This window comes from Carex rostrata, chromosome 2 (assembly GCF_964058835.1).
Source record: "Carex rostrata chromosome 2, lpCarRost1.2, whole genome shotgun sequence".
NCBI classification, from domain to species: domain Eukaryota; kingdom Viridiplantae; phylum Streptophyta; class Magnoliopsida; order Poales; family Cyperaceae; genus Carex; species Carex rostrata.
This window is the reverse complement of record NC_135919.1, coordinates 4,511,686-4,538,505: the sequence shown is the minus strand read 5'-3', so window position 1 is coordinate 4,538,505 and position 26,820 is coordinate 4,511,686. Positions and strand designations below refer to the sequence as shown.

General features: G+C 34.4%; 3 protein-coding genes across 4 annotated transcripts; all 3 read left to right on the top strand.

Moving 5' to 3' along the window:
- Positions 1-8,577: 8,577 nt before the first annotated feature.
- On the top strand, positions 8,578-16,383 carry LOC144569868 (Transducin/WD40 repeat-like superfamily protein). 2 transcript variants are annotated; one of them, XM_078320353.1, is made up of 18 exons: positions 8,578-9,046; positions 9,494-9,624; positions 9,715-9,832; positions 10,838-11,064; positions 11,182-11,284; positions 11,377-11,447; positions 11,539-11,613; positions 12,019-12,162; positions 12,567-12,789; positions 13,079-13,597; positions 13,770-13,826; positions 13,904-13,992; positions 14,620-14,742; positions 14,845-14,919; positions 15,011-15,123; positions 15,345-15,464; positions 15,749-15,817; positions 15,916-16,383. In XM_078320353.1, exons 1-18 carry the CDS (start codon positions 9,013-9,015, stop codon positions 15,977-15,979), a joined length of 2,355 nt encoding a protein of 784 aa, XP_078176479.1. In that variant the 5' UTR covers positions 8,578-9,012; the 3' UTR covers positions 15,980-16,383. The 2 variants fall into 2 exon arrangements, with proteins under 2 accessions (XP_078176479.1, XP_078176470.1); XM_078320344.1 differs by having other exon boundaries at positions 8,580-9,046; positions 13,070-13,597.
- Positions 16,384-18,678: 2,295 nt separating this feature from the next.
- LOC144569837 (disease resistance protein RGA2-like) lies at positions 18,679-23,075 on the top strand. Its single transcript, XM_078320312.1, has 2 exons — positions 18,679-22,493; positions 22,941-23,075. The coding sequence occupies exons 1-2, from the start codon at positions 18,728-18,730 to the stop codon at positions 22,961-22,963; spliced, it is 3,789 nt and encodes a 1,262-aa protein (XP_078176438.1). The 5' UTR covers positions 18,679-18,727; the 3' UTR covers positions 22,964-23,075.
- On the top strand, positions 23,075-26,587 carry LOC144569847 (peroxygenase-like). Its single transcript, XM_078320324.1, has 7 exons — positions 23,075-23,204; positions 23,393-23,497; positions 23,625-23,713; positions 23,799-23,893; positions 24,781-24,856; positions 25,355-26,011; positions 26,174-26,587. Exons 2-6 carry the CDS (start codon positions 23,434-23,436, stop codon positions 25,427-25,429), a joined length of 399 nt encoding a protein of 132 aa, XP_078176450.1. The 5' UTR covers positions 23,075-23,204; positions 23,393-23,433; the 3' UTR covers positions 25,430-26,011; positions 26,174-26,587.
- The last annotated feature ends 233 nt before the right edge of the window (positions 26,588-26,820 follow it).

Here is a 26,820-nt window from a genome sequence, read left to right as displayed (position 1 = left end):
TCTGAATCCGGATCAATCTGATTCAAAGTAGAATACACATGGCCCATTCAATATTTATATGGATTTTGATCGGACAGTCCGGATCTAAACAGAAATATTTTGTTACTTTATGTGATATGAATTCCATTTTTCCCACTTCCCCTACGTACAAAAAGAAAATTCCGGAGCAAATTAATTAGGCCGAAAAATGAAAAATTAAATATATTCTATCGGACGTACGGACTTATAATATGACAAGAAAGTTCAATTCGTGTGGTGTGATAAGAAAGTTTGAAGGGTAGAATGGGAACTCAGGGTAAAAAGTTTAAAATGACAGAGAATATAAATTTCAGTTCGCACGCAGCTGATTCAAATTGTAAGCGAAAATAATGTGTAGCCTTGGAGGAAATATAACCTGGAGGTCTCTAGAATTTGCGAAGCAATACCAAAGGGATCCAAATCCAAGGTACATTTGATTAAAAATATTCGACGAGCGTGCCGACCGTCTGATTAATGGGTCCGTTTATCAAACCCGCTTATCTTATCTAGCCCTGTTAAATTTCAGATCCATAAATTAACTCAAATTTTAGTTTAAATCGGGATCATTCTTACTAAAAAAAAAAATCTTAAAGCAATTTCGTAAAATTTTAAATTAATAATAATTAGCTTGGATTTTGATCAGACAATCCGAATTTCAAATTCAAATTTAAGTTACTATAAAAATAGATTACAAACTTGATTTAAATAACAAATTCCACCTCGTTATTTGTATCCAATCTTATATTACAAACTTTTTTCTCTATCAATTAATTTAGCAGCTTTATTTTTTATATTTTATATTTTTTACAAGTACTTAAATATGGAATGTTCTTCTTATTATATAAAATTACACTACAGTAAATTATTCACTGTTTTCAATTTCAATTTTCTAATTTCATCTCTGCTTATTTGTATTTAACATAACTCAGATAGAAGATCCGAACGAGTTTAAATATTCTGAGGTAATGCCTCATTTGAGTTTCAATTTGAACCGTGTAATTAGAATCTGACCCAATGGCGTAATGCACATGGCCTCTTTAAAATCCATGCTAGTATATAACGAACAGACCAGATTCAAACTCAAAAATTGAGGTACCTTAGGTGATATGAATTCAAATCCAAACCCCTCCACTAGAGGTCCGGATCCCCTAAAGTAACCCAATCTTTGGGTTTTTGATCGGGACCATCCGATTCGAATTCGTCGGTTGTGTGCACTCCATTTCAGATAGATTATCACGAATTCAAATCAGACTGTCCCAATTCAAAACCCAAAGATTGAGTTACTTCACTGGATCTAACTCCTTCACTAGATTAGTAGATTATACACATGACGCACCCGTGCCAGAGGCTTTAAATACAGAGGTTAAAGATCAAAGCAAGCAGAGAGCGCGAGAAAGGAATTCAATTTTAAATGGTAGGTCCAAGAAAGGCATATTATTGTACCCCTGTACCGCTTACCACATGGTCTTTGTCTCTACCATTGTATTTGTCACAATAAGGATTCTATAAGGTGAATGGGTTACATTTGCTACAATAATTGTTATTATAGCACAAATATAGCATCCTATTTAAAATCGTTTGATTTGTATTGTATTGTATATGTTAGACCTCACCTGACATGTTTAGGAGAATGATTGAAAATTTGTGCCTATTTGAATCAAACAGTTCAAACCATGTGTGATATTTGTGTCATAATAATAACAACTATGACAACAAAATAAGAATCTTTGTCATCTGATTTGCACCTCGCAATGATATAAGAAGCAAGCTAACATAGCGAGAAATATTAAATTAATACACTATAAAGAATGTTAAGTCTTCAAATTTACATGTCACATCATTCATATTTTTTATTCAGTAGCCGAGACAGATTTTCAAGTTATAAAGGTCAAATGCATACAAAAAAGTATGAGGTCAATCATATAAAATTTTTTAAAAAGTATGGAAGTTAATTTTTCAATGCTTATAGCATTTTATTTTAAATTATATAATAAAATCATGTCTGACCAAAAAAAATTTGTCCGCAGTTTTAAACTGCAGTCGTGTCAATGAAATTCTGATTAAATCATAGTTATTATTTTTTTTTTTAAGATGGCATAATGAAAGCAACTGCTTTCTGTCTCGAAATTAATTTTTTGTTCTTATAAAAAAAGGATAAAGTCAGACACTAGATTAAAATTGGAATGCACTTCTGTTTCAATTATTAGCCCAATATACAATTGTCCACATCATTTGAACTTTTTTTTCCTCAACTAATATGTGGTGTATTGGAGAATTATCTGATTAATATATCTATTAAATTCAATTGTTCTTTTATTGCTAGGGTGAAATTAAAAGCGATTATTTTTATTATTTCCGTTTTTTTTCCTTTTCCGTCAAAGAATCAATTTAGGGACATTGATTACATACAATATATTTAATTCATCGGATGACAGCAGTCAGCAGAGAGCAAAAGCTATCTCATAAAATTAATGTTTTTTAAGTGCAATTTCCAATTTTTTTATATATCCACTTAAAAATCACACGCTCATGTACATATACAGTCTTTAATCATAAAATACAGAGTAAAATTAAAATGCTACATTGTTTCTCATATTTTTAAAAGTCTAAAACTCTAAATAGTAGATCTAAACTGTTTGCTCAATATGATCTTCATATTTACTTAGAAATCAAATTTTATAAAAAATAATTATTTCGTACTTATCTTAAATGTTAATTAAAATTAAAAAAAAATATAAAAGTTGGTCTCCAAACACATTTTAATTTGGAGATCAGCGATTCGGATCAACCGTTTGAACATGAAGATAAATAAGGACGTGAGTCATGATTAGCGCATGAAAGCAAATGAGAATTTTAACCCTACTCTGCCACTAGGTTATTAATTACTGACATTGGTTCTTAGCATTGTCACAAGATTCGCGAATTAAACCTGAATAATTCATTTTTTTGTGATGCCGATCAAATGCCGAATTATTCGGTTGACCGAACTTTGACAGAATTAAACCCGAATAATTCACAAATTTTATGATTTTTTTTCGAATTTTACGAATTATTCGCAAACTTTTTCCGAATTTTTCCGAGAACATTTTTTTTTTGTTTTTGCTTTTTGCTCTCTTGCAGAACTGAGATCTATGATCCAAAATAATTCCGAATCATTCCTGAATTATATCTGAATTATTCTCAAATTACTAATTTTTGAACTCGCCGAACCTAACAGGAATAATTCATCTATTACTATGGTTCTAAGTTCTTAAGAGACTTAGTTCTTACTTCATCAAATTCGCTGATGTTGAAATAAATTTTTTTTGATACTTTTTCCTTCCTACTTAGGTTTTATAACTCCACACCTTCACCAAACAAAAATACTTTAATTAAACCAATCTAACTTTAAACAATTAATTAAGACTCCTTAACTTTAAGTCTTCATTAAATAGGTCCAATAGTAAGATAACTTGATAAAGAGAATGCGGGCCCACATGTAGGTTGCTCGCCACACCATGACCCCATCGACCCATCTCCTCAATGACCCGCGTCGTTTTGGTGGTCCCGCTCTTTTTTAAAATCAAATATTGGTTGGTTGCACAACAAGCACAGTCAACACACAACGCATAGTTTCAATACAGTATTGTATCTTGATCTGTTTCTGCTCAAATTTGCCAAATATTTCCAAAATTCATAATTCCCTTGCATTGATTGAGAATGTGAGCACTATGCTTTTAGAAAGCGCTTCTACTACATACGGTGCCTCACAAGAAAATTCTAAATTCATTGATTGCATGTCAATTTGCAAATAAACTTGGCGTACCATAATTCGTATCCTCTGCATTAACGGAACGTGCGTTAATAGATTTGGACCGTCTGATTGAGATTCGCATTAAGGCCATGTTCGGTTGCACCAGTGGGAATAGGAATGGGTACGGGAATCAAAAATTTTGAACTGAAAAATACTGTTCACGTGGGAAAAAAAAAATTCAGTCTGAGTGAATTTTTTTTTCTCACGTGAACAGTATTTTCGGGATTACATCCGAACAGGCCCTAATATTAAAGAACTATGTGTATTATAAGCGTGGGTCAGATTGGCTTCGACCCTGATCAAACAGTCGAAATACATTAAACTCAAAAGATGTTAATGTAGAAAATGCTGACTCGGTCTTCGTTGATACCCAAAAGGTAAAAGGGGGAATTGGGGGTGATGGATATCGAATCAAATTGTCAGTACAAAAATGTAAAGAGGGAACTTGGGATGGTCAAGTTAAATTTGGTCTTATATCCGGTCGGAACCGTTTGATTTGTATCAATATTCGTACAAACAACTTTAGAAATCATGCAGATCAAATGTATATAAATCTTGATGCAAATCGGACAACTCGATTCCTGTCTAATTGTTCCCACTACGTAGAGGGAGCTCTTTTTGGAGCAATTTTTATATAGCATGGTTCAAATGTCTCATGTCTTTCATGCTTCAATAGTGTCTCACATTTTTATCTTTGTTTTCCAATTTCAAGCAGTTGATCCGAACTGTCCGACGTGATTTTCAAATTAAAATATGTTTGGAGACCAAATTTTATATTTTTTTTGAAAAAAAAATCACTATTTTAAATAGATACAAAATCATTGTTATTAGATGATCCAAAATCTTCTGAAAAATAACAATTTTGTACTTCTCTGCAAAAAATAGCCATTTTTTTCTAGAAAAATATAAAATTTGGTTTCCAAATACGTTTTGATATAGAGATTGTGTTAAATGGTTAGAATCAACTGTTTTAACTTTAAAAACAAAAATAATATGAGTCAAGGTATGAAAGACACAAAAAAATTTAACCCAACTAATTTCTATATCTATACACATAACAATTTGAGTTCATAACAGGCTTGAGGTCAGGGATTTACATGTACTAAGATTTGGGGGCATCTCAGAAATAGGTAGTCTGTTTATTCTCTCTTAACTAATTGGAGAAATGTGGGGGCTGAGTGGGCCCACCTTGACAGTATATCCCAAGGTTTGATTGGGACGAACTAACCACATGATTGGGCCCCATTTAACTCACCATTACATTTTATTAAATTTTTTTTAATATTCTATAGTGATGTATTATAGGACTTATCCTCAATTATGAATCATGGTACCTAGACAATCAAAATCTAATCTGACTGTACTTGCTAGCCATACAATTTTACAATGCAATTTTATTTTGCAGAAATTGTTGGTAAATATGGTTTTATATAATAAACTATGATATGATCACTAAAGAAATTTAAGTATATGTCTATATGATCTAATACATAATCTCCAAGGATATTGGATGTTCATAACTCGCCACACCAAGTGGAGATTTGTTCCGAGTAACAGAAGATCTTTCTTTTAGAATTCTTATTTTTTAAGTCTTTTTACAATGTAGCTAACAGGCTAACAGCTCTTCAATGCAAATTCTTTTGTTTGCATGTGAGAAACAACATGGATTAGACTCCTCCTGGTTCCCCGGAGGAAAGTTTAATTGAATCAGTCTGAGAATTTATCACCAAGTTATGGGTTGAGATATATACAAAGTTATTTTGATTCCATGCATCACATAATTAACAGATACAGAATTAAAAAAGAAGATATATAATTGATGTGTTGCATGAAGTCAAAATAATTTTGTTAATATCTTTATCTCAAATTCTGTGAATTTATATCCTCTGCATTATCGGAACATGCATTTATAGATCTGAACCGTCCAACTGAGATCCGCACTAATATTAAAGATCACGGGCATCATAAGTATGGACCGGATTGACTCCGATCATGATCAAACAGCCGAGATGCATTAAACTCCAAAGATCAATCTTTTGAATTAATGCAGAAGATGCTGACTTTGTATTCTGCAATGTTAGAAAATACATATGAGTGTGAAGTAAAATACTCATTTTACTTCGTAAAATACCGTAATTCAATTGTCCCAACTCTCTCTCTCTCTATATATATTTGGAAAATAAAATATCAATTATGATATTTACATGCTAATATTTGTATATTATATAACAACTCGTTATCAGATGATGTATGCATTTCAAAAATAAATGGTACAAGAAAAAGGAAAAATTATAATACAATTAGAAAACGAAGCCGTATAACAAGATATTGAGTGATGACTGATGAGATGTTTATATTACATATCTGATTTATAATCTGTGTTGTGTACTTGTGTTGATAGATGTTTATCTCTTCGTGGATACAGACATAAACAAAAGATATAATACTCTGGTCTAAGTTCCGAAATCCGAACCAGGGAACCAGCTCACCATGTGGTGGTAGTCGATTAATATATCCCATTATTAAAAAATTAAAACCGGATATTAATATATCCAATTATTATATTAATTCATATTTCATAGTATGACTCTGTGTAGATATGTGGTAAAAATAGAGGTGGAAAAAATGCTTGTAGTTTGTGGTTTGATCGTGACTCGTACGTCATACCTGACTTGCTCATTTGTTACTGGACCGAATTATTAACAAGCCAGCTCGTTATTAGCTTTGTCCAGAATTAATAACGAGTACAAAATGGATCCTAGCTTGCTCGCCAGTTAGTTCGGTTAGGCATCAATTTGTAAATTTGTATGAATTTGTGTGCATTTTATACTGTCCAGCTTGATCCAACTTGATTCAACTCGGTTCAAAAAGTTGATAGAATTTATTTTCTTTTTAAAACAAGATCCAGCCAAATTCAGTGAGCCAGCTAGTCAGATTACAAGCTAGCTTGATGCAGTTCATGACGATTTCAAACTGCAATTTCAGCTTAGACCTCTAAAGTTAGCTCGCTTGTGACTCGGATCAACAATCTCGTTGCCCCCCCCCCCCCAATAACCCCCAATAAAAATACTATATATAATAGTATATATTTAACTAGGAAAGGTAAACTGGTAAACTGAAGGTGAAACCAAAACAGTGGGGTATCCCGAGACAGAAAAACTAGGAAAATGGGACAAACAATTAATTAGAAAAAACCGAATATATATATAAAAAAATGTACCCTCTGATTGTTTACTGAATAACAGCATCAAATTGCTGTCATTATGTTGAACTAATTAACGTTTCTCAATTGAGAAACTATTTCTTTACAATTATTTGATAGAAGTACTTGCTTATTATTTTCTCAAAATTCAATTATTATTATTATAAAATTTCAATTTAATATGTAATGGATATTGTTTTTTTCAGAGCAAAACTCGTTCAACGGTATCTAAGCACAGACTGCAGGTTTAGTAGCATGCAAACTATGTAAAGTTCATATTCTGGTCATTTAGATTTAATAAAATAAAAATTAAGTAAAATTAGAATGGGGATAATCCTTAAATCCTTAATGTTAACATAAAAAATTGCAATTACAATGGCGAGTTGTGTCAAAGAAGCTATAGGCTTACATTTGAGTGAGTCTATGGTACTATGCATATCACGGGTTGTTATCGTGCTACGGCTCTATATTTGAGTTTTCAAATTCTAACGGTCGATCCGAACCGTTCATCTTGTTCTCCATATAAATATGTGTTTGGAGACCAAATTTTACATTTTTTTAAATTTTTTTACTATTTTTTTAGATATTTAGAAAATCACTTGATCTGAAAATTCTGGACCATCCAAAAACAGTGATTTTCAATAAATCTAAAAAAATAGTAAAAAAATTTCAAAAAATGTAAAATTTGGTCTCCAAACACATATTAATATGGAGAACAAGATGAACGGTTCGGATCGACCGTTAGGATTTGAAAACTCAAATATAGAGCCGTAGCACGGTGCCAAATCGTAATATGCATAGTACCATAGACTCACTCCTTACATTTTGTCTTTATTCATTCTTTTACTGATAGTTAGTAAAATAAATTAAGAAAAATATGGTAATTAATAATATACATTAAAATTGGACATATTTATGGAGGTTGGCTAATATACCAACATTGGCACGGAGCACTTCATTATATGAAGTGAGTTTTTTATTTTATTTTTTTTATTTCTAAGTTTAAATAGTCCATCTGAAGCGCTCAATGTGTCCTCCATATTAAAACATGCATGCTTGGAGATCAAATTTTATATTTTTAGGAAATTTTTTACTATTTTTTTGGAATTTTTAAAATAACTGTTTTCAATTTTTTTTATCATATTAAAATAGTGATTTTAAAAATTTCGAAAAATAGTAAAAGCTTTTAAAAAAATAATAATGTTAAATCTGATCTCGAGTCACATTTTAATATGGAAAATACGTTGAAACTTCAAATTAATTATTTGAACTTCAAAATTATAAAAATCCACTAAATATAACAATATATCAAAGAGCTAACCTCCCTTAATATGTCCAATATTACATCGGTACTTCCTTACATCTATTAACAAAACCAATCATTTTGACAGTGATTCAAATTTACATCTGTTAGTTTCGCACTTTCGCACACTGGTCGTTGGTGTTTGTCAAAACCAATCATGTGATTATTATAGTGCATCGTCTGGGTGCAAATTGGAGCAGCTTAACGTAAGTCTTGAGAAAGATGTGAGAGAATATACAAAGTTGGTACTCGGTAGTAAGCAGAAGAGCTATCTTAAATAATGTATTCCATTATTTTATTTTTCTGAAATTATTATCATTTTTTGAACCAAACCCTCCTCTCTTTTGTGAGAGAAAGCTCCATTTCTTCTTGCCTCCCTCCTCCTCCTTTCTCACCTCACGCCTCCCCTCAAATTGAAATCCTAAGTTGGCACAGCTGCTGAAGACCAGCATTGTCGTTTAACTTCTAGATCCTTCCTTCGTTCTCCATTTTTGGCGGCGCGCTTTTCTTTTGAAAAGGAGTTATCGGGAGGAGAAGAAATGATTGGTGCTATTGTGGAGATCGGCTGTTTGTTTGCCAATTGGTGTGATCTAAGATGAAAGAAATACAGAGAGGGTTTGCAAAGAGACCTTATTGGATCGGAAGAAAACGACGGAGGAGCTCCGAATTCGAATTTGAATCTGATTTGTTGATTTCATGGCTGCCAACACCAAACGCGCTTACAAGCTCCGTATCCTTTTTTTGAACTTTTGCATTTTTTTTTATCTTGCTGAGAACGTGCTGGGGCATTAATTTGCTTTTAGTTCGAGAAATTTCCTTTTAAAAGCTTGTATTTAAACTGCTTGATTTGGGTTCTATGGCATTTTGGTGTAGGCTCAGTGGAATTAAATGGAGTAGCTTGTCTAAAGAACAAATGAAGTTTGAGTTCTTTCTCTAGTGGGTTTCTATTAGTTTAAATTAGCTGATAAGTTACTAATCTGGAAGAAAAAAAAAGTATGTACTGGTTGTTTTGATGAATTGTAGGGTTATGTCACATAGATTATGCTAGAATACACTTGAATAGCTTGACATCTAGTGTACTCTTTTGTAGTTTTTATCTTCATAAGTATAAATAAATGGTGTTTATGTTACTTTTTTAGAAACTGTTTTGAAATTCTTGACTTACATGGAAACTCAGAGGAGTTTGTCGCGCACTCTTCAAATGTGAATTGCCTCAAAATTGGTAGGAAAACATCTAGGGTTCTTGTTACTGGTGGTGAGGATCACAAAGTCAATTTGTGGGCCATTGGCAAGCCCAATTCGATACTGGTGTGTACTTAAATTACCAGAAACTTCTATATTTGTAAATATTTTGACTTTGAATGACAGGCTTTTACTTCTTTCCCTGTTATTTTGCAGAGTTTATCTGGACACACTAGTGCTATTGAATCAGTGAGTTTTGACAGCTCAGAAGTCTTTGTTGCTGCTGGTGCAGCTAGTGGTACAATCAAACTATGGGACTTAGAGGAGGCCAAGAGTATGCATTTAATTTCAAAATATCTAGCTTTTCTATTTTGGTACTTTTGCATAATATGCACCCGATATTTATTACATTTGCAGACACCAACTCAATTTTCATATATGCAACAAGGACCAATATTTCTTGTGCATTTTTGAAATGACATCCAACTGTTAAGAGCAAGGTCATGTTAATTATAGAGTGACTTGATTTACCCTGACTTGTCTATGTTTCTTGACACCTCAGCTGATACAAAAATATTAACAGTCTCCAAAATCCAAAAACATATCTTCTTTGGTACAGATACACAATCGATAATTGACGGATATAAATTCGGGGTCGGATGTAGAATGGATAATTGACGGATATGAATATTGATACTATCATTCTACTAACAACGGTGCCATCATAATAAAAATAATCTTTTTGGCATAATAACATAAAAGCTACAAAATTACAAAATTGATGACACATGCATATTATTTGATATTCATAATATATAACCAGCATACAAAATACGATAGTCTTTCAACAAAAAAGAAGAAGAAAAACTAGGATTTGTGATTGGCTGATATAAATTTGGATAACTGCATCTCTTTAAAGGACTACAAATCATTCCTATCCACAATTTGTCTTACCTAATAATTATCTGTGTTCGTATCTGCACGGATAGATATTTTGATAAAATCATATAATAATTGTGCGGATATGGACATGGATTTTACAAATAATATCTGTTCCATTTACACCTCTACTCTTGGTTCACTTCTAGTTTAACCTGGACCAAGGGGTAATCTTATATGAGAAACAAGGTCTTAGTTGCCCATATAAGAGAGAGTGCATTTTTTTTTCTCGATTTTTTTTAGACAACTGTCAACTGTTATTTTTCACCATCTCAAAGAAATTGAACATTGGTTCTGTCTGCAAATGCTGCAAAATTCTGGGTGAATTTGCAATGTGTCCATTTTTATTTTTGTGAAACATTTGTGCTTAAAGTTTACAGCCTCCTTTTTTTTTTGTCAGTTGTGAGAACCTTAACTGGTCACCGGTCAAACTGTATATCAGTTGATTTCCACCCATTTGGTGAATTCTTTGCATCTGGTTCTTTGGATACTAATCTGAAAATATGGGATATAAGAAGAAAAGGTTGCATTCACACATATAAAGGCCATACCAGAGGGGTAAATGCAATTCGGTTTACTCCAGATGGTCGATGGGTTGTTTCGGGTGGTGAAGATAATACCATAAAGGTAATTTTTTTTTTTTTTGACATTTCATGTTTCAAACAAAGAAGCAAAAAACTATTATGTATGAGCATTATGCTGATATAACCTTTGTATTTTTACATAAATAATTTCTATTGACAGCTGTGGGATCTGACAGCTGGAAAATTGTTGCACGAATTCAAGAGCCATGAGGGACAGGTTCAATGCATAGATTTTCATCCTCATGAATTTCTCCTGGCAACAGGTTCAATATCATTTCTAATGATATTTACTATGATTAAACTTTGTATTACTATGACATTTACTATGCTAACTAAATTTCTTTGACAAATACAGGTTCTGCCGATAAAACTGTTAAATTCTGGGATCTTGAATCTTTTGAGTTGATAGGAACTAGTGGACCTGAGGTATGTTATTCTATAATAAATGAACCCCACTTGATGTGCACAGAAATGTCAATTATACTTTGCTATAAGCCCTTAATATTTTCTATTTTAGACAACTGGGGTCCGTGCCATGACCTTTAATCCTGACGGCAGAACTTTGCTTTGTGGGTTGCATGAGAATTTGAAGGTATGATTTTTACATCCTATAAGGATCTAAGGTAACTTAAAAAATTTCTTTCTCTATCAGATCAAGCAATTATATCTGCTGGTTTGTTAACAAGTTAATTGAAATCAACTTATAAAAGCTTTTGAATATCTTTTAGCTGAAACAGTTGATTTGTAAAACTTGAAGATGCTTCAAATGCTTTTAGCAAGTTGTGAAGCATGAAGGCAAATAGTAAATATTAGATGATTGAACTAAATTATGTTCATACCATTGAAGATTACTGGGAACATTAAAACAGCTAATCTCAATAAAAAGGAGAAATAGCACTCTGGCATGGCGCATTAGTTTTTATTTTTGTATCTTATCTATTAAGCTGCATTAAAAACATAATTTAAATTAATTAATTAATTATTTACTTTTTACAAGACTTACTCATGGGAGCCAATCAGATGCCATGATTCAGTTGATGTCGGTTGGTCAAGGCTGTCAGATCTAAACATCCATGAAGGAAAGCTTCTTGGCTGCTCCTTTAATCAAAGTTGTGTTGGTGTTTGGGTAGTCGATCTCTCGGTAGGTCAACCTTTTTTTTCCATATTTTAGAAAGTACATTTAAATTATTTTTAATTCTAGAATTTTCATGAGATATGATTGCTTTTCTTTATACTGAATATTTCTCGGTCATTAGTGCTCTTCTGAGAAATCCATAGCCAGTAGTTGTACATTTGAAAATATTTGTTAAAACTCTTGTAATAGAAATAGTCCCCTGTAATACATCAAATAATACCTGAAAGGTAGAGTAAATTTTCTATGTGTGTGTGTGTGTGTTTTCAAAAATTGCAGGATCTCTAAAGAAAGAACAAACTCTCTTTACTAAATAAATCTGTTTCTATAAGCTTACCCTGCCCTACAAGTGACAAAATTAGCCTTTCTGCTATTGACAACACTTACTGTGTTTTTATTTTATTATTTAATAGCGTGTGGAGCCATATGTAACCGGAATTAGTGCAAAGCTGAATGGCCTAACAGAACCCAGACCAACTTCAACTGTAGCTCAGAGTGAAACCTCAATAAAGAGTAGCATGGCCCGCTTGTCAGTAGCACAAAATTCAGAGGCCAGTGTGAAATCAACCACTGTAGGCAGAATTCCAATTGCACAAAGTAACGATTCAACGACCAAGGAGACCAAGCTTGTACCTTGTATGTTTCTTATACATGAATTTATTCAATTTTTCGATGGTGGATTGCGGCTGAGTGCCTTAATTTGTATTTTAATTGTCAAATTTTGTGTTTTGTGATTTTTAAATCAAAACCAAGGGCACTTCATTCGTGGGGTTCTGATGATATTAAATTCTTTTGTCAATCTTGTGATCTTTTTACATAGTTAAAAAAAAATGAAATCCAACTGAGATAAAGTTCATTGATTCTGGATTTCTGATTCTCATTTGTCTTTTATATTTGTCCTTTTCAATCGATCAAGCGGTTTCAGCAGCTCCACCGAGCACTCCTCAAAGAACTGGAGTCTCCAGTGCCAAAATAAACACACCAACTGCATCATCTGGCACTCTAAAGAGAAACTCATCAAGAAGCCATGGCACGGGTAATTTTCAAGCACCACCTGTTATTGTCCCCAGAGCCACCACAAGAAGTGAGATGGGACCTGATTCCAGAACTGAATCTGCTGATGTGGCACCAGTTATTGCCCCCAGGAGCAACACAAGAGCAGGGCCCACTCCCAACTCTAAAAAAGAGGCTTTTGATGTGCCGGTTCAGATCTTTGTACCACCACCAAGCTCGAGAAATGAAGGGAGAACATCTCCATTTGTGCGAAACAGTAAGTTGTCAGAACCACTAGAGGGTGCAAGTCAGAATCTTCTTCCAACAAGAAATGGTTCTAGTCATGCGAGTGTTTCTAGAGATGATTATTCTGACATCAGGCATTTTGGCGGGGGAAGGGTGGGGCCTAGTCCCATGGCAGAGTCAGCTCCAAGTCAACGGTTTGACAGTTGTATGTTACCACTTTTGATTATATAACATTACTTATATGTCTAAATTTTGATTTTGTATTAGTTGTTTTCTATTTTCCTGTAATTAATTTTGAGTTGTATATCGAAAATTTTGTTTTCCGCATGGCATTGATCCGTGTCAGAATTTTCTCACTAAATATTGGCAATTTGCAGATAATATGAGGGCAGCTAAGCCGAGAGAATCCTGCTATGTGGAAGTCTCGAGAGGAGGTATATTTTTATTTATGTTGAACTTGCTCACTGTAATCTTTGTTTCAAGTTTTAATAGTTGGATCTTCCCTTCATAGGAAGAACGAGATCATTAGTTGCCAGTTGGGAAAACCGTGAGCCATCCCCTCCTAATGACCCCCCTTCACCGAGCGGGACATATTCTTCTGTAATTTTTCATTATTGTCCTATTTATTTTTTATCTGTTGATCAATTAAGTTGAAAAACTTTTTTTTTTATTTGTTTAAGAGGCCTTGTACGAAAAGCTCTTGATGTCCAACTATTTTATTATAGTATTTCCATGTTTAACTGAAGTTGCAAATTTGCAATATTTTCAGGAGTAGGGTTAAAATGCCCCATTGTTTTCGTGCCCCGATCATGCCTCACATCCTTGTGTCCGTTTTCAAAGTCCAAACAGTTGATCCGAAGCTCAACATGATCTCCATATGAAAATGTGCTTGGAGACCGAATTTTATATTTTTTGGAATTTTTTTACTATTTTTTATATGGGTACAAAGTCACTATTTTTGGCTGGTGAAAAACGGTGATTTTGTACATATCTAAAAAAATAATAAAAGATCTCCAAAAAATATAAAATTTGGTCTCCAAGCACATTTTGATATGGAGATCATGTTGAGCGGTTTGGACCGATTTTTGGACTTTGAAAACGGAGATAAGGATGCGAGGAATGATCGGGGCACGAAAACAATGGGGCATTTTGACCCTACTCTATATTTAGTTGATCTTTAATCATTATTACTTAAATATGCATTAAAATTTTGTTGCAATTTTTCAGAGAGCAAATGCCCTATCTACTGACAAGTTGGACCCACAAAGTGATGACGATGGTGTTTCTGAGTTAATGGATCAACATGGCATGTTTTTAAGCTCAGCAAGGTCTCGATTAACCAAAATGCAGGTAGTTCACCAACATAGAAAATTCTTAATTTTGTGCATTAAATTGTTGTCTGACTCGTAGAAAAGTAAATTAAATATTTGATATCATTTATTTATTTATTAGGTAGTTCACCAGCATTGGGCCAGGAATGATGTGAAGGGTGTTATTTCTTCTTTGGAAAAGATTTCTGATCATGCTGTATGTACTATTTTTACATCGGATATTCCGTGTTAAAAACCTCTTGTAATCATGCTAACAACTGTTTCTGTGCTTGTTATCTAAACTACAGGTTTCTGCTGATGTGGTGAGTGTGCTCACTGAGAAAGCGGAGACTATTACTTTGGATTTATGCACTTGTCTCCTCCCTCTTCTCGCAGTCCTTTTGGAAAGTCAAACAGAAAGGTATTGTTATGGGATTGTTGTACATATAATTTAACCTTGTGATGTTGCTGTGTTAGCATAGAACCTAAAATTTGATAGTATTCTTTAGCTTATAGTTCTATTATGATATATTGATATTGTAATGAACTTTTTGGTTATTTAAACCTACAAAATTTTCTTTGGTGATACACACCAAGGATTTGTGGTAATGAGTTTAGTTCTGTGAATTTGACTTACTTCAGGCATTTGAGTATTTCCTTGGAGCTGTTGATAAAACTTGTCAGAACATTTGGGTCAATGATACACTCTACTGTAGCAGCAGGCCCATCATCAGTTGGTGTAGACCTCCAAATGGAACAAAGGTTTGTTTGGTGTATCATATTGATATTTATTATAATTATAACTGCTATTGCTGCTGCTGTTGGTGTTTGGAATATTCATGTGCGGTGTGCAAAATATGAGATATCCTCCTCTTGCTTTACAAATTGAAAAAAAAGCCCTCCTTCCACTGATTGTATGGTTTGTAGTTATCTAAGAGCAATTTAAAAATTTTCTATGGTGTAGACAGGATATTTAGTTTAGTTTACATGGAAATTCCTTTTTTTTTTTTTTATAGTATTTGTTTGTTGATTTTTTATTTTTCCAGGGTTGAACGGTGCAACTTGTGTTTTATCGAACTGGAAAAGGTCAAAAATAGACTCTCTTCCCTTGTAAGGTTAGTAAGGAGATTAGTCTCTTATAATTTACTTGGTACCTATGCATTTGCTATGTGTCACTTTGCATTGATTGATTTATTTCTATTGAATTGTATAGAAGGAAAGGAACCGTTGGAAAGACAGCACAGGAGCTGAGCCTGGCTCTTCAAGAAGTTCTTTAAGTTCACTGACAACTACACTGATCTCTATATATACACAATAGTTAACTGCAACATGGTTGTTACCTTTGTGGCACCACCGGTGTGGCCTTTCATGTGCTTCATTTGTTCTTGATGGACACATGCTAACCCGATTGGAGTGTTTTGTATGCAAGTGCCTTGTTGCCCAAGTGGTACATCATGTGAAAAATATGGTAATCGATCGGCTGTGCAAAATTTGGTTTGGGCATCTGATTTGTGATTCAACCCATGCTTAGTGTAGTAGAGATAGATCTGTTAAAGGTGTTTGTTTTGGTAGGTTAGTTCTTCTTATGGATTATACTCAACGAATTAATACTACTTTAAAGTGTTCAAGATATTATGGTTTGATCCAGGACCATTATAGTGATAAGATTGCTACTGTTTTTCTGACTTCTGTTCGACTCTTGTGGGACGGATCTACTGCTAATCGTATGGTTGCTTAGTCATTCTTATGATTAAATTTTTTTTAATTATGTATATTGAATTTTTTTAAAAGTTTTCATATAATTCAGTCTCCATCATGAAATGCTAAAAGTGTTTTTTAGATTTTCACATTGTGGTCATAGAAATTTGAGTTCAAATTTCACTTGTAACATATGCATTTTATGTTTCTCTCTAATCTAAATTTTTTAATTCTGCACCATTCTAGAGATGAGTGCTAAAGAAAAATTAAATGAAAAACAGCAGCAAAGATTGTCAACCAGCTACATAATTTACCGATGTGAAAATTAAACTGTTTTTGACAGAAATAGCAGCAAAAATAAGATTATGGTGGCCGAGATAATTAGATAACGCTTGACTATCGTTACGTAAGAAGTATTATCAAGCTGATTTGACAGGCTTGGAAAAGGTTTTGTAGTGCGTAGATGAAAGTTTTTCACGATTTGTTTTTTTTTGTTTACGATAGAACGTTAATTAGAAATTTATCGCCTGAGTAGAAGCAAATTTAATAAAACACCAAACAAAAAAGGTCGCGACGTCTGAAAACTTAGATACAATACAAATGATCGTTTATATATGAAGGGTTATATATATATTGACTGTGATTTTGTACGATTGACATGACAGGTAATATAACACTATATATAAGAAGGATTCATTAAGAAAAGCAAAGTCATTTTTCTACTTATTACTACAGTTCTAATTTTGATATTTATTATTTTCTTATTTATAAAAGCATATGACGAGTCAGTAAATTATTTTTCATGTATAAATTAAACACATTGTATTTTATACCAATACATTTGAAAACATAATTGTTTTCTTCAAGTTGGAATAATTAAATGCAAGTTGATGGATTTTTTAATTTATTAATAAGTTTGTAGCAACTTACCAATAAATAAAATGGGCAAAGGCTTCTATGGACATAAGGACCTATTTATAAAATGAATATATTTTTATTTTCAAAGTTCAAACAGTCGATCCGAACCGTTCATCTTGTTCTCCATATTAATATGTACTTGGAGACCAAATTTTACATTTTTCTGAATTTTTTTACTATTTATTAAGATGGGTACAAAATTCAATGGTCTGAATTTGATATTTTTTGTACCCATCTTAATAAATAGTAAAAAAAATTCAGAAAAATGTAAAATTTGGTCTCCAAGCACATATTAATATGGAGAACAAGATGAACGGTTCGGATCGACTGTTTGAACTTTGAAAATAAAAATATGTTCATTTTACAAATAAGTCCTTATGTCCATAGAAGTATCACTCAATAAAATGTATTAGTGCTAGGACCTAGGTGGCATCGAGTTCGAATCCAGTGAAATAATTCAATTTTTGGGTTTTGGATCGAGACCGTCCGATTCGAATCCGTTCCTCGAGATCTGAAGTGAAACACACATCTCGAGTAACGAATCCGAATTCCGAGATAATTTTGAGGGACGGATTCGAATTGGACAGTCTCGATCCAAAATCCAAAAATTGAGTTACTTTACGAGATCCGGACCCGGTGGCAGCTACCCACTGCGAACGGGAGGTCCAAAGTCCGATGCCCATCAAACCAATTTTAGGTTAGATGGACAAATCCACCGTAGAATATTACATCAATCTTCTCGCGTTAATCAGATTGACGGAGCAGTTCGTTTCGGTTTTAAACCCGATAATTAAACTAAACCCAATTAGACCGATCTCCTTACTTCCCAAGTTCCGCCTCTCGACTCTCGAGTCTCGACGCCCTCTCTCTCATGCGTTTCTCGCTTCACCTTGCGGAAGATAGATCTAATTGGGTTGAATAACTCTATCGGGTCTATTGATGAAAAGCACTAGCAGTTTGCTCCGTTAATCATATCAAGAGGAGTTTCATAAAATTTACGGTGGATTTGTCCATTGAACTGAAAATGGGTTCGATGGGCATCGGATCTCCTCCGTCCCACCCCCACACAACACTCCGTTGACCCGTGAATTCGTATTCTCAGCATCAACTCAAAAAGGAATCTTTTGAATTAATGTATCTGGACCGTCCGATGCACTTTATGTTCGTGCGGATTAGATTCGCACTGATATTAAAAGACACTACGTTATAGACGGAAACCAGATTAGCTCTGTTGAAAATCAGACGGCTGAGATGCATTAGATCAAAAGATGCTAAAGAGTTAATGCAGACGATGCGGACTCGTTGACCCCCAAGCTATCCCTCAATACTCAGTAGTCAGTTCTATCTTTTCCTCAAAAAAAGAAGTTCTAACTTCCATCCCTCTCGTTTTCTTTGCTGTTTCTGTTGAAATGACAGGAATGGAGTTGATTATTGGAGGGAAGTTCGTAGGTACCGTTATTGCCAAGGTGATCAATCTGGGGTGCTCCTTCCTCGGCGACAACCATGATCTGCACACCAATAACAAAAAGTTACTGAAAAACTTGGTGGAGATTCAACTTCCCCATATCCAAAGCGTGATTGAAGAAGCCGACAACCGACAAATTACCAACAAGCGTCTTGCGGAATGGCTGGACAAGCTCAAAGATGTTGTATATGAGGCAGAAGATGTTGTGGATAACTTTGAGGCAAAGAGGATTCGTGAGAGTATCAAGGGAAAGGGTAAGGTTAGTGAAATTGCCTCCTCATCTGTTAAGATGGTTAAAAACCTGGTTTTTTCTGATAATGATTTCAAGGAGTTGAAATCTGTTGTGAATAACATTGATACGCTGTGCAATAAGGATTCAATTAAAATATCACAAATAATGAATTGTGATAAAAAGAAAGAACATTCCGACAGTGTTGGTAGTGAAACAAGATCCGACTTGGCCACTGATGCACTCATATTTGGCCGAGATAGAGAAATTGAGTTTATCTTGGACCTGATGTTCAACATTCTATATGGAGATTTTTACCATAAGGGTATAGATCATCCTAATATAGGAGAAGGGAGCAGGGCTATAGATGATCCTAATTTAGGAGAAGGGAGCAGCAGATTTTGGAATCTCCTACCAAGATCTGTCAAGAGATTTTCAAGCTTGAATATTCCTTGGTTACCAAAGTTTATTCGGACAACAGAACAAAGTCAAAACATTAAAAAGGGTGATGAACCAGAACGAAGTGATAGTGTATTACCAGTGTATACTAGAAGAGAAGAACCTCATTTCAACAAAAATCAGAAACTAGCGGTTATTCCCATTTTTGGTGTAGGTGGAGTTGGGAAAACAGTTGTTGCTAAAAAGATATACAACAATGAGAGTGCGAACAAGCATTTTACTTTAAAAGCCTGGGTCTATGTTTCAGAAAATTATGATGATAAGAAAGTTTTGCGAGAGATATTACTTTCTTTTAAAGCTGATTTCCTAAGGGATCCTTCGATGAATTTGGAATATCTTGGAAATAAGCTTAAAGAAATTATCACAAATAAAATATTCTTACTTATCTTAGATAATTTGAGGGACATGACACAGCTGAAATGGAATGACCTGAAGTCATTGCTCAGTTTTGGGGAGGTAGGAAGTGTTGTTGTTGTAACAACCCAAAGCAGAAGCATTGCAAACACAATAGGAACTCTACCGGTAGTAACACTGGAATGTTTGGAAACAGAATCCTTTTGGGAATTATTTGAATATTTCGCTTTTGGTGGTTTAAAATTAGGAGATTTGAAGGATCAACCACCTTTGTCTCTGTCAAAACATGACGACTTGAAAAAGATTGGTAAACAAATTGCTGACAAGTTGCATGGGTTGCCTCTAGCAGGCGAATTTATTGGGACCTTGTTGAGTAAGAGGTTAGAAAGAGAATTCTGGGAAGATATTCGTCGTAGCAATTGGTGGAACATTGAAGGTGCTCGCAAGAACATCCTTCCATCTATTGCTGTTGGCTATAATTATTTGGATCCTGATCTAAAACAATGTTTTGTATTTTGTTCCATATTTCCAAAGCTGTATGTATTTAAAAGGAAAAGATTGGTTGAGATGTGGATTGCACAGGGCTTTATTCAACCCAGTAAAGAAGAGACAGATATGCTAGAAAATGGAGAGAAAAGAATAGAAGATATAGGAGACAAGAGGTTTGGTGAACTCATCGACAGATCCTTCTTTCAGCCAACATTAAGAGTTGGCGAGTACCTCATGCATGATCTAGTGCGGGACTTAGCTATTGCCGTTTCCACTAATGAATTTTGTTTTGTTAAAAGCCACGATAAGCGTCTCCCATCTTTAGCCCGCCACTTGGGAATAGATTGTGATAATTTAGAGGTAGAGTGGAAATGCAAGGATAGTACAAGATTACGGACTGTCATTTTGTTTGGTAATTGGACAAAATGCAGTGCCAAATCCATTGGTAATATCTTTGCCAAATACAATCGTCTACGTGTGTTGGATGTATCTTATATTGAGCTTAAAACAAATGAACCCATTAATGTTGCTAGTCAACTATCGCATCTTCGATTTGTGGATCTGTCCTTCACTGGTATTAATTCGATTCCTGATGAATTTTGTGCCTTATGCTATCTTGAGGTGCTAGATGTGCGAGGCTGTTACTTTAATAAGTTACCTGCACGAATGAATAACCTTATAAGCTTGCGACATTTATATGCAAGCCCTGATACCATTTCTCTAATATCTGGTATAGGGAAACTAACCAAGCTCCAAGAGCTTGAGGAATTCTGTATAGAAGACAGTGAGCGGCCTGTTATCAACAAGGGGCATAAGATCAGTGAGTTGATGCACATGAATGAACTCAGCGGACATCTTGTTCTAAGTAATCTCAAAGCAGTATCTAGTAAAGAAGAAGCAGCAAAATCTCAATTAGATAAGAAAATATACCTCAAAAGTTTAGAGTTGAGCTTTTACTCTTATGAAATGAACATATCGGGAACCGAGGTGAATATGGAGGTCCTCGATGCCCTAAAGCCAGCCAGTGGTCTAGAAATTCTAAATGTGAATGGCTGCAAATGGGAATCTTTTCCAGATTGGGTGTTCTCGCCTCATCATGGTTTTAACAATCTAAAGGATATTTCTATAAAGAGCTATTGGTTAAGAAGCCTTCCTGCTTTTGGTGAGCTCCCTTTCCTCGAACTACTCTGCTTTGATTCTTTACCATTGATTGAGAAGGTAGGTAGAGAATTTTATGGCAGCTCCGATGTGATATTTCCATATTTGAAGGAGTTGACATTCTGTGAGATGGACTCATGGACACACTGGTCGAATGCAGAGGCTAGAAAGACGATATTTCCACGCCTCAAAAAGCTCCACTTGGAATACTGCAGAGTACTGAAGGAACTGCCTACTGATTCTTCCATCTCATCAGTGGTAGAGCTTAAATTGGTAAGGTGTTATGATCTTTGTAATATTGGGCAAGTATTGCAAGGGATGCCTTCTCTTTCTCACTTGATCATAACTCAAGCCCACATCGAATGTTTGTCTATATATTGTACCCCGTTAAATTCCCTTGAGGTTATGCACCTTGAAAATATTAATAAACTTTTCCTTGTTGAAGGGTTAAAGTCCATTGTTAACCTCAGAAAGTTGGTAATAAAAGGTTTCAATGCAATTATAGAGTCCTATGAAGTGGAACAAGAGAATGATCAGATTTCTCAAGAAGAAAATGAAGAGCAATGTTTGCCATATCTAACTTATCTGCACCTACGCCCCAACTACGATAGTACTGTGCGCCTCCCAAGAGTAGGAAGGTTGTCATCACTGCGTACACTTTTGATAGAATCGTCCCCTATAGTAGAATATACAACAGGTGAAGAAAGTTGGTTCATTCAATTAACATCTCTGGAAAAGCTTGAGTTCCGTTGTTGTAGGCTGAGAAGCCTTCCTTCCACATTATGGTTGCTTGCTTCCTTGAAGAAGCTACACATTTATGATTGTGCTGAGATGCTTTCATTACCTGAAAACGGTTTACCAAAGAACCTTGTTGAACTGTATATAGACGGATGCCCATATCTAATAGACCGATGCCTACCCACTGAAGGGGATGATTGGCATAAGATATCTCATATTCCATTTGTCCGATTATATGGGGACAGACATTTACAATCTTTCTCGTCACATGTATCTTCCATAGGTACGTGTATCAACAAAAGGCAATTTATTCTAACTCATTCCATTTTGCTTTCTTATGTGCTTTTAAATCTTATGGAGAGTGAATATTTTTATCTCCATTAGCCATCTATAAAATCCACTACAACACATTACTAAACGGTTCTTGTATGTAACAGTTAGTGTTTATCCTATGTGTCAAATTGATAAATAAGTCGAACTTATTACCAATGGTTCATTCCTAACAAACAGTCGGTGAAAGTGAACCAACTTTCAATGACTGTTCATAGAGCATTACCATTAGTGATAGGTCAACTCATTGAAAAAATAGACATCAATCACCAACTGTTCATATAAAAGAACCATTGGTGAATCTGGTAGAAAAACAGTTGGCGAATGTTCACTTATACCAACATTTCTAAAATCAAATTTAACAATCAAATCTAAAGCTAACTTTTTTTTCATATCTCAGTTGCAAGTCCATGGGCGCCCTAGCCTCCTTCACTCTTTATATATCCCCACTCCCGCTACCGCTTTCAACCAGCTGCTCCACTCTGCCTCGCCCCGTTCTGCCGCTTCTAGCACACTGCATTGTCCAACCACTTCCTCTACCAGGTTAGAACCCGAGCTTGTATCTCCTTTCAATTCAAGCTTAATTGCTGTGTTTTATCTGCAATTCCACTCGGAAAGGCTCCACTCGGAAAGGCTCAAGGAGTGACATCTTGTTTAGAAAATGGTATGTCAGATTTTTCTTCTCAATCCTTACTTCTTTTTAATGTCTATTTTTACTTCAATTAAAAATATATTTTTATTTATTCCTATATTTTTGAAGTTTTTAACGAGGAAAAGGGAATTCCCAATTTTTTATTTTTTTTTTGCTATTTTAACATCTATTCTGTTTGAAATTTGTTTTCCATGTAAAAGGGACTGGACATTTGAAGGTTGCTAATCTGATAGCGCTTCAAATGCAGGTATTATTCTTTGATAGGAACAATGATGAAATCATCTATATTAATAAAACCTATCAAGGTAATTCACGATTTCTTTCCAATTTGGCAGTACAGTTTTGTCTCTCTTCTGTTGGATGTACAATTTTTTGTGTTGTCAAACTTACAATTTTGGTAAGCTAAATTGATGTTCAAGTATTCCATTTCAGGCATCCGTGCAATTGGTGTTAGTGTTCTAGTGGCCATATCAGGTTCCCTCTTCATCAATGGTGCTCTCAGCCCCTTAACAAGACCTCCTGTACTCTTTTCTTTCTTTCTCTGATTTATTTGGGATAAATATTAAGAAAATATCATTACGAATTAATGTTCTGTTAAAACCACAGGGAACAATATCATCGCAGTGTCTACCTATCTATATAGAGAATATCGGCCAGGGTAAACATGATAGCGATACTGATGCCTACGACTCTGAGGGAAGGTATGCTAATTGTTATTGATAGCTTATTTTTTACAATCACGGACACAGTTTTTGGGTTATTAACTACATTTCCATCAGTCATGGACATGGTAATACACTCAATTTGGTTTTCTAAATGTTATAGCATGGGAGTTTACAACCACATGATTTTATAGGATTGCATTTTAAAGGTTTTACTGATGCGCACAACCGTCACAACAACACAATTCACACTATATTTGGATAATTGACTTGTGGTCTCTGAAAATGATCAGAGCAAGGATAGAGCACCAAAGCAACAAACAGAAGAGAATAACATGGACAACAGCATAAAGATGGTTGCACAGTTTTGGTCATATTACTTGGCTGTACGACAGGAGCTAGCCAATCATTTTTGCAAAGAAAATTAGTTTGGTAGTATACAAAATTTCATGACTCTTTTTTGTCAGATTGTTTTCCAATATTTGCTTTGATTTTCGCTGGACCAGATTCATGCAATTCTTTCAGAGTTACTTATATAATTGTCGAGAAAAAATGAACTTCGATCTTTTCATCTAGCCTCACCTGATTCCAAAATTGTAGGTTTGTTCCAGAAAAGTTTGAACAGATATTCACAAATTATGCAAAAACAAATCCGAATGCGCTAACGCCACAAGATTAGGAGGACATGATTCAAGTAAACCAAGATCCTGGTGACACTAAAGGACAACAAGTAATTTTGCCTCTTGAAGAAAATCTTGGGTTTTGTTCTTTGTGCAAAGAGAATCATAGCCTATCTTATTGTTAACTTTAAAAAAAAAATCAGTCTTGGAAATATCTTTGCACCTGGATACTAAAATTCCATTATAAAATTCTGACCTGTGGTAATTGATTTTGATTTTTTTTTTTATTTTCTTGGACTTCGACAGTAATGTTAGCAAGAGTGAGTGGAAGCTCCTGTATAATCTGGCCAAAGATGAAGATGGATTTCTTCAAAAGGATACTGTAAGAAGTGTATACAATGGCATGCAGATTGTTTTATAAATTGGAGTTCAAACGAAGAATCGACTTCAAAAGAAGAATCCAAACCGTACAAACCAATCTACTTCATTAGTTGTACTTTTACATGCAAAATTTATAATTTTTTGAGTTTATTTAGTATCAAGTCAAGCGGTCAAATGTGAGAGTTTTTAAGTTAATTTTAATGCATTCATTTTTCAACATTTTTCACCGCTTGATTTGATACTAAAATAACTCAAAAATATATAAAATTGGCATGTAAACGCATCACTCATATAATAAATCAGTTTCAACGGTTTGGATTTATCGTTTGAAATCTATCCGATAAATTTTGGAGTTGGTGTCAAATGACACCAATATCATACTAGCCGGAAGATGAGAGACTAAAAGCATTAGAAAACTAACGTTATAATTTAATTTAATTTTCTCCGATGAAATTGTATATGTTGTATGGTTATGTAATTCTGCTAGACTTGTTTTCAGAAAGCTGTTGAGCAGAATGGGGTGCCGCTATATTCATATACTCAAAAAGCTGAGCAAGCAACAGCTAGTGGCTGAGACAGTTATCGAGGTACAACAGTGGTACCGACAGGCGGATGCACGATTTTCCCGAAATTTTTATTAATAGGAAATATAATAAAAAAATATCCAGATTAGAGAACACTTTTGATTTTTTTCGAGATATAGGGAAAACGTTTTGATTTATCACGGCCTCTGGCCGTTATGACTTATCACGGCCAAGATTAGCACTAATTACCGCACTTATTAAAAAAAAAAAAAAAAAAAAAAAAAAAAAAAAAAAAAATTTCATGGCCGTGATTGATAATCACGGCCAGCAATGCCATATTAAAATGGACAAAGGACAAACTCAGATCTCATTCTACACGGTCAGATATTGCACTGGATTTGAATTCTGGCCGTGATTATCAATCACGGCCAGGAACTCTTTTTTTTTTTTTTTTTTTTAATAAGTGCGGTAATTAGTGTTAATCCTGGCCGTGATAAGTCATAACGGCCAGAGGCCGTGATAAATCAAAACGTTTTCCCTATATCTCGAAAAAAATCAAAAGTGTTCTCTAATCTGGATATTTTTTTATTATATTTCCTATTAATAAAAATTTCGGCACGATTTTCACCAGGGTAAGGCAAGAAATTATCAAGTTCAAACCCATTAGATTGAAATTCGAAACTAACTCTCAAATTTTCTAATCAAATCATGGTTAGCAATCGAATCTATTTCAAATAGCTAATCAAATAACGATTAAGTTTAAATTGAAACTAACTCTCAAATTTGCAATCAAGCTTGCGCTGACGGAGGAGGAGAGGAGTTGCCAAGCGATCAGAGGAGCGCCTCATGACGGCCTGAGGTTTTGAGTGGTTGAGCATAATTGTGGCTGTTGAGGAGGTGATGCATCGCCAAGATGAATTTGCTAGCGGAGCCAAGAGAAAGTAAATCATGAGCGAAGCTAGGAGAAGAGAAAGGAAATTGCGATAGTGGGTTGGGCGGATTTTTTCTTTTCAGCTGCGCAAATTTTAAATAAAATAGGTTACACTTTATTTAATTTCCAAACAAAATAAATTACGCCTGTACAAAGTTATTTTTCCAGTGCTGCATTTGGGATTTGGCTGAGCTCAAGATAGGGCAAGAGCTAATAAACTCATATCTGTAAATTGAATTTTATAATCTAGAGTGAGGCAACTGCCATGTTGGGTCCACCACTTGAGTACGTGTCGTTATTGCTGATATCTACAGCTCTATGCATGAATATGTCTGGCAAGATACTGGGCAACAGGGATGACTAAATTAGGAAATAACAATGTATCTCATGTAATTGCTTGTTTAGGATAATTGGTGATGTTATTGTAAGGCTAGAGAGTCCGATGTAAATAATTTTTTTTTATCAATGAAGCTTGCCACCTTACTAGATTTATAAAAAAAAATGAGCAAG

Excerpts from the sequence above, each read along its gene's own strand:
- LOC144569868 (XM_078320344.1), top strand. The coding sequence starts at position 9,013 with ATGGCTGCCAACACCAAACGCGCTTACAAGCTCC. Across the intron at positions 9,625-9,714 it reads GCAAGCCCAATTCGATACTG|AGTTTATCTGGACACACTAG; the intron begins GTGTGTACTTAA and ends GTTATTTTGCAG. Across the intron at positions 13,993-14,619 it reads CGAGCGGGACATATTCTTCT|AGAGCAAATGCCCTATCTAC; the intron begins GTAATTTTTCAT and ends GCAATTTTTCAG.
- LOC144569837 (XM_078320312.1), top strand. The coding sequence starts at position 18,728 with ATGACAGGAATGGAGTTGATTATTGGAGGGAAGTTCGTAGGTACCGTT. Across the intron at positions 22,494-22,940 it reads GTCACATGTATCTTCCATAG|TTGCAAGTCCATGGGCGCCC; the intron begins GTACGTGTATCA and ends TTCATATCTCAG.
- LOC144569847 (XM_078320324.1), top strand. The coding sequence starts at position 23,434 with ATGCAGGTATTATTCTTTGATAGGAACAATGATGAAATCATCTATATT. Across the intron at positions 23,498-23,624 it reads TATTAATAAAACCTATCAAG|GCATCCGTGCAATTGGTGTT; the intron begins GTAATTCACGAT and ends ATTCCATTTCAG. Across the intron at positions 23,894-24,780 it reads GCCTACGACTCTGAGGGAAG|TAATGTTAGCAAGAGTGAGT; the intron begins GTATGCTAATTG and ends GGACTTCGACAG.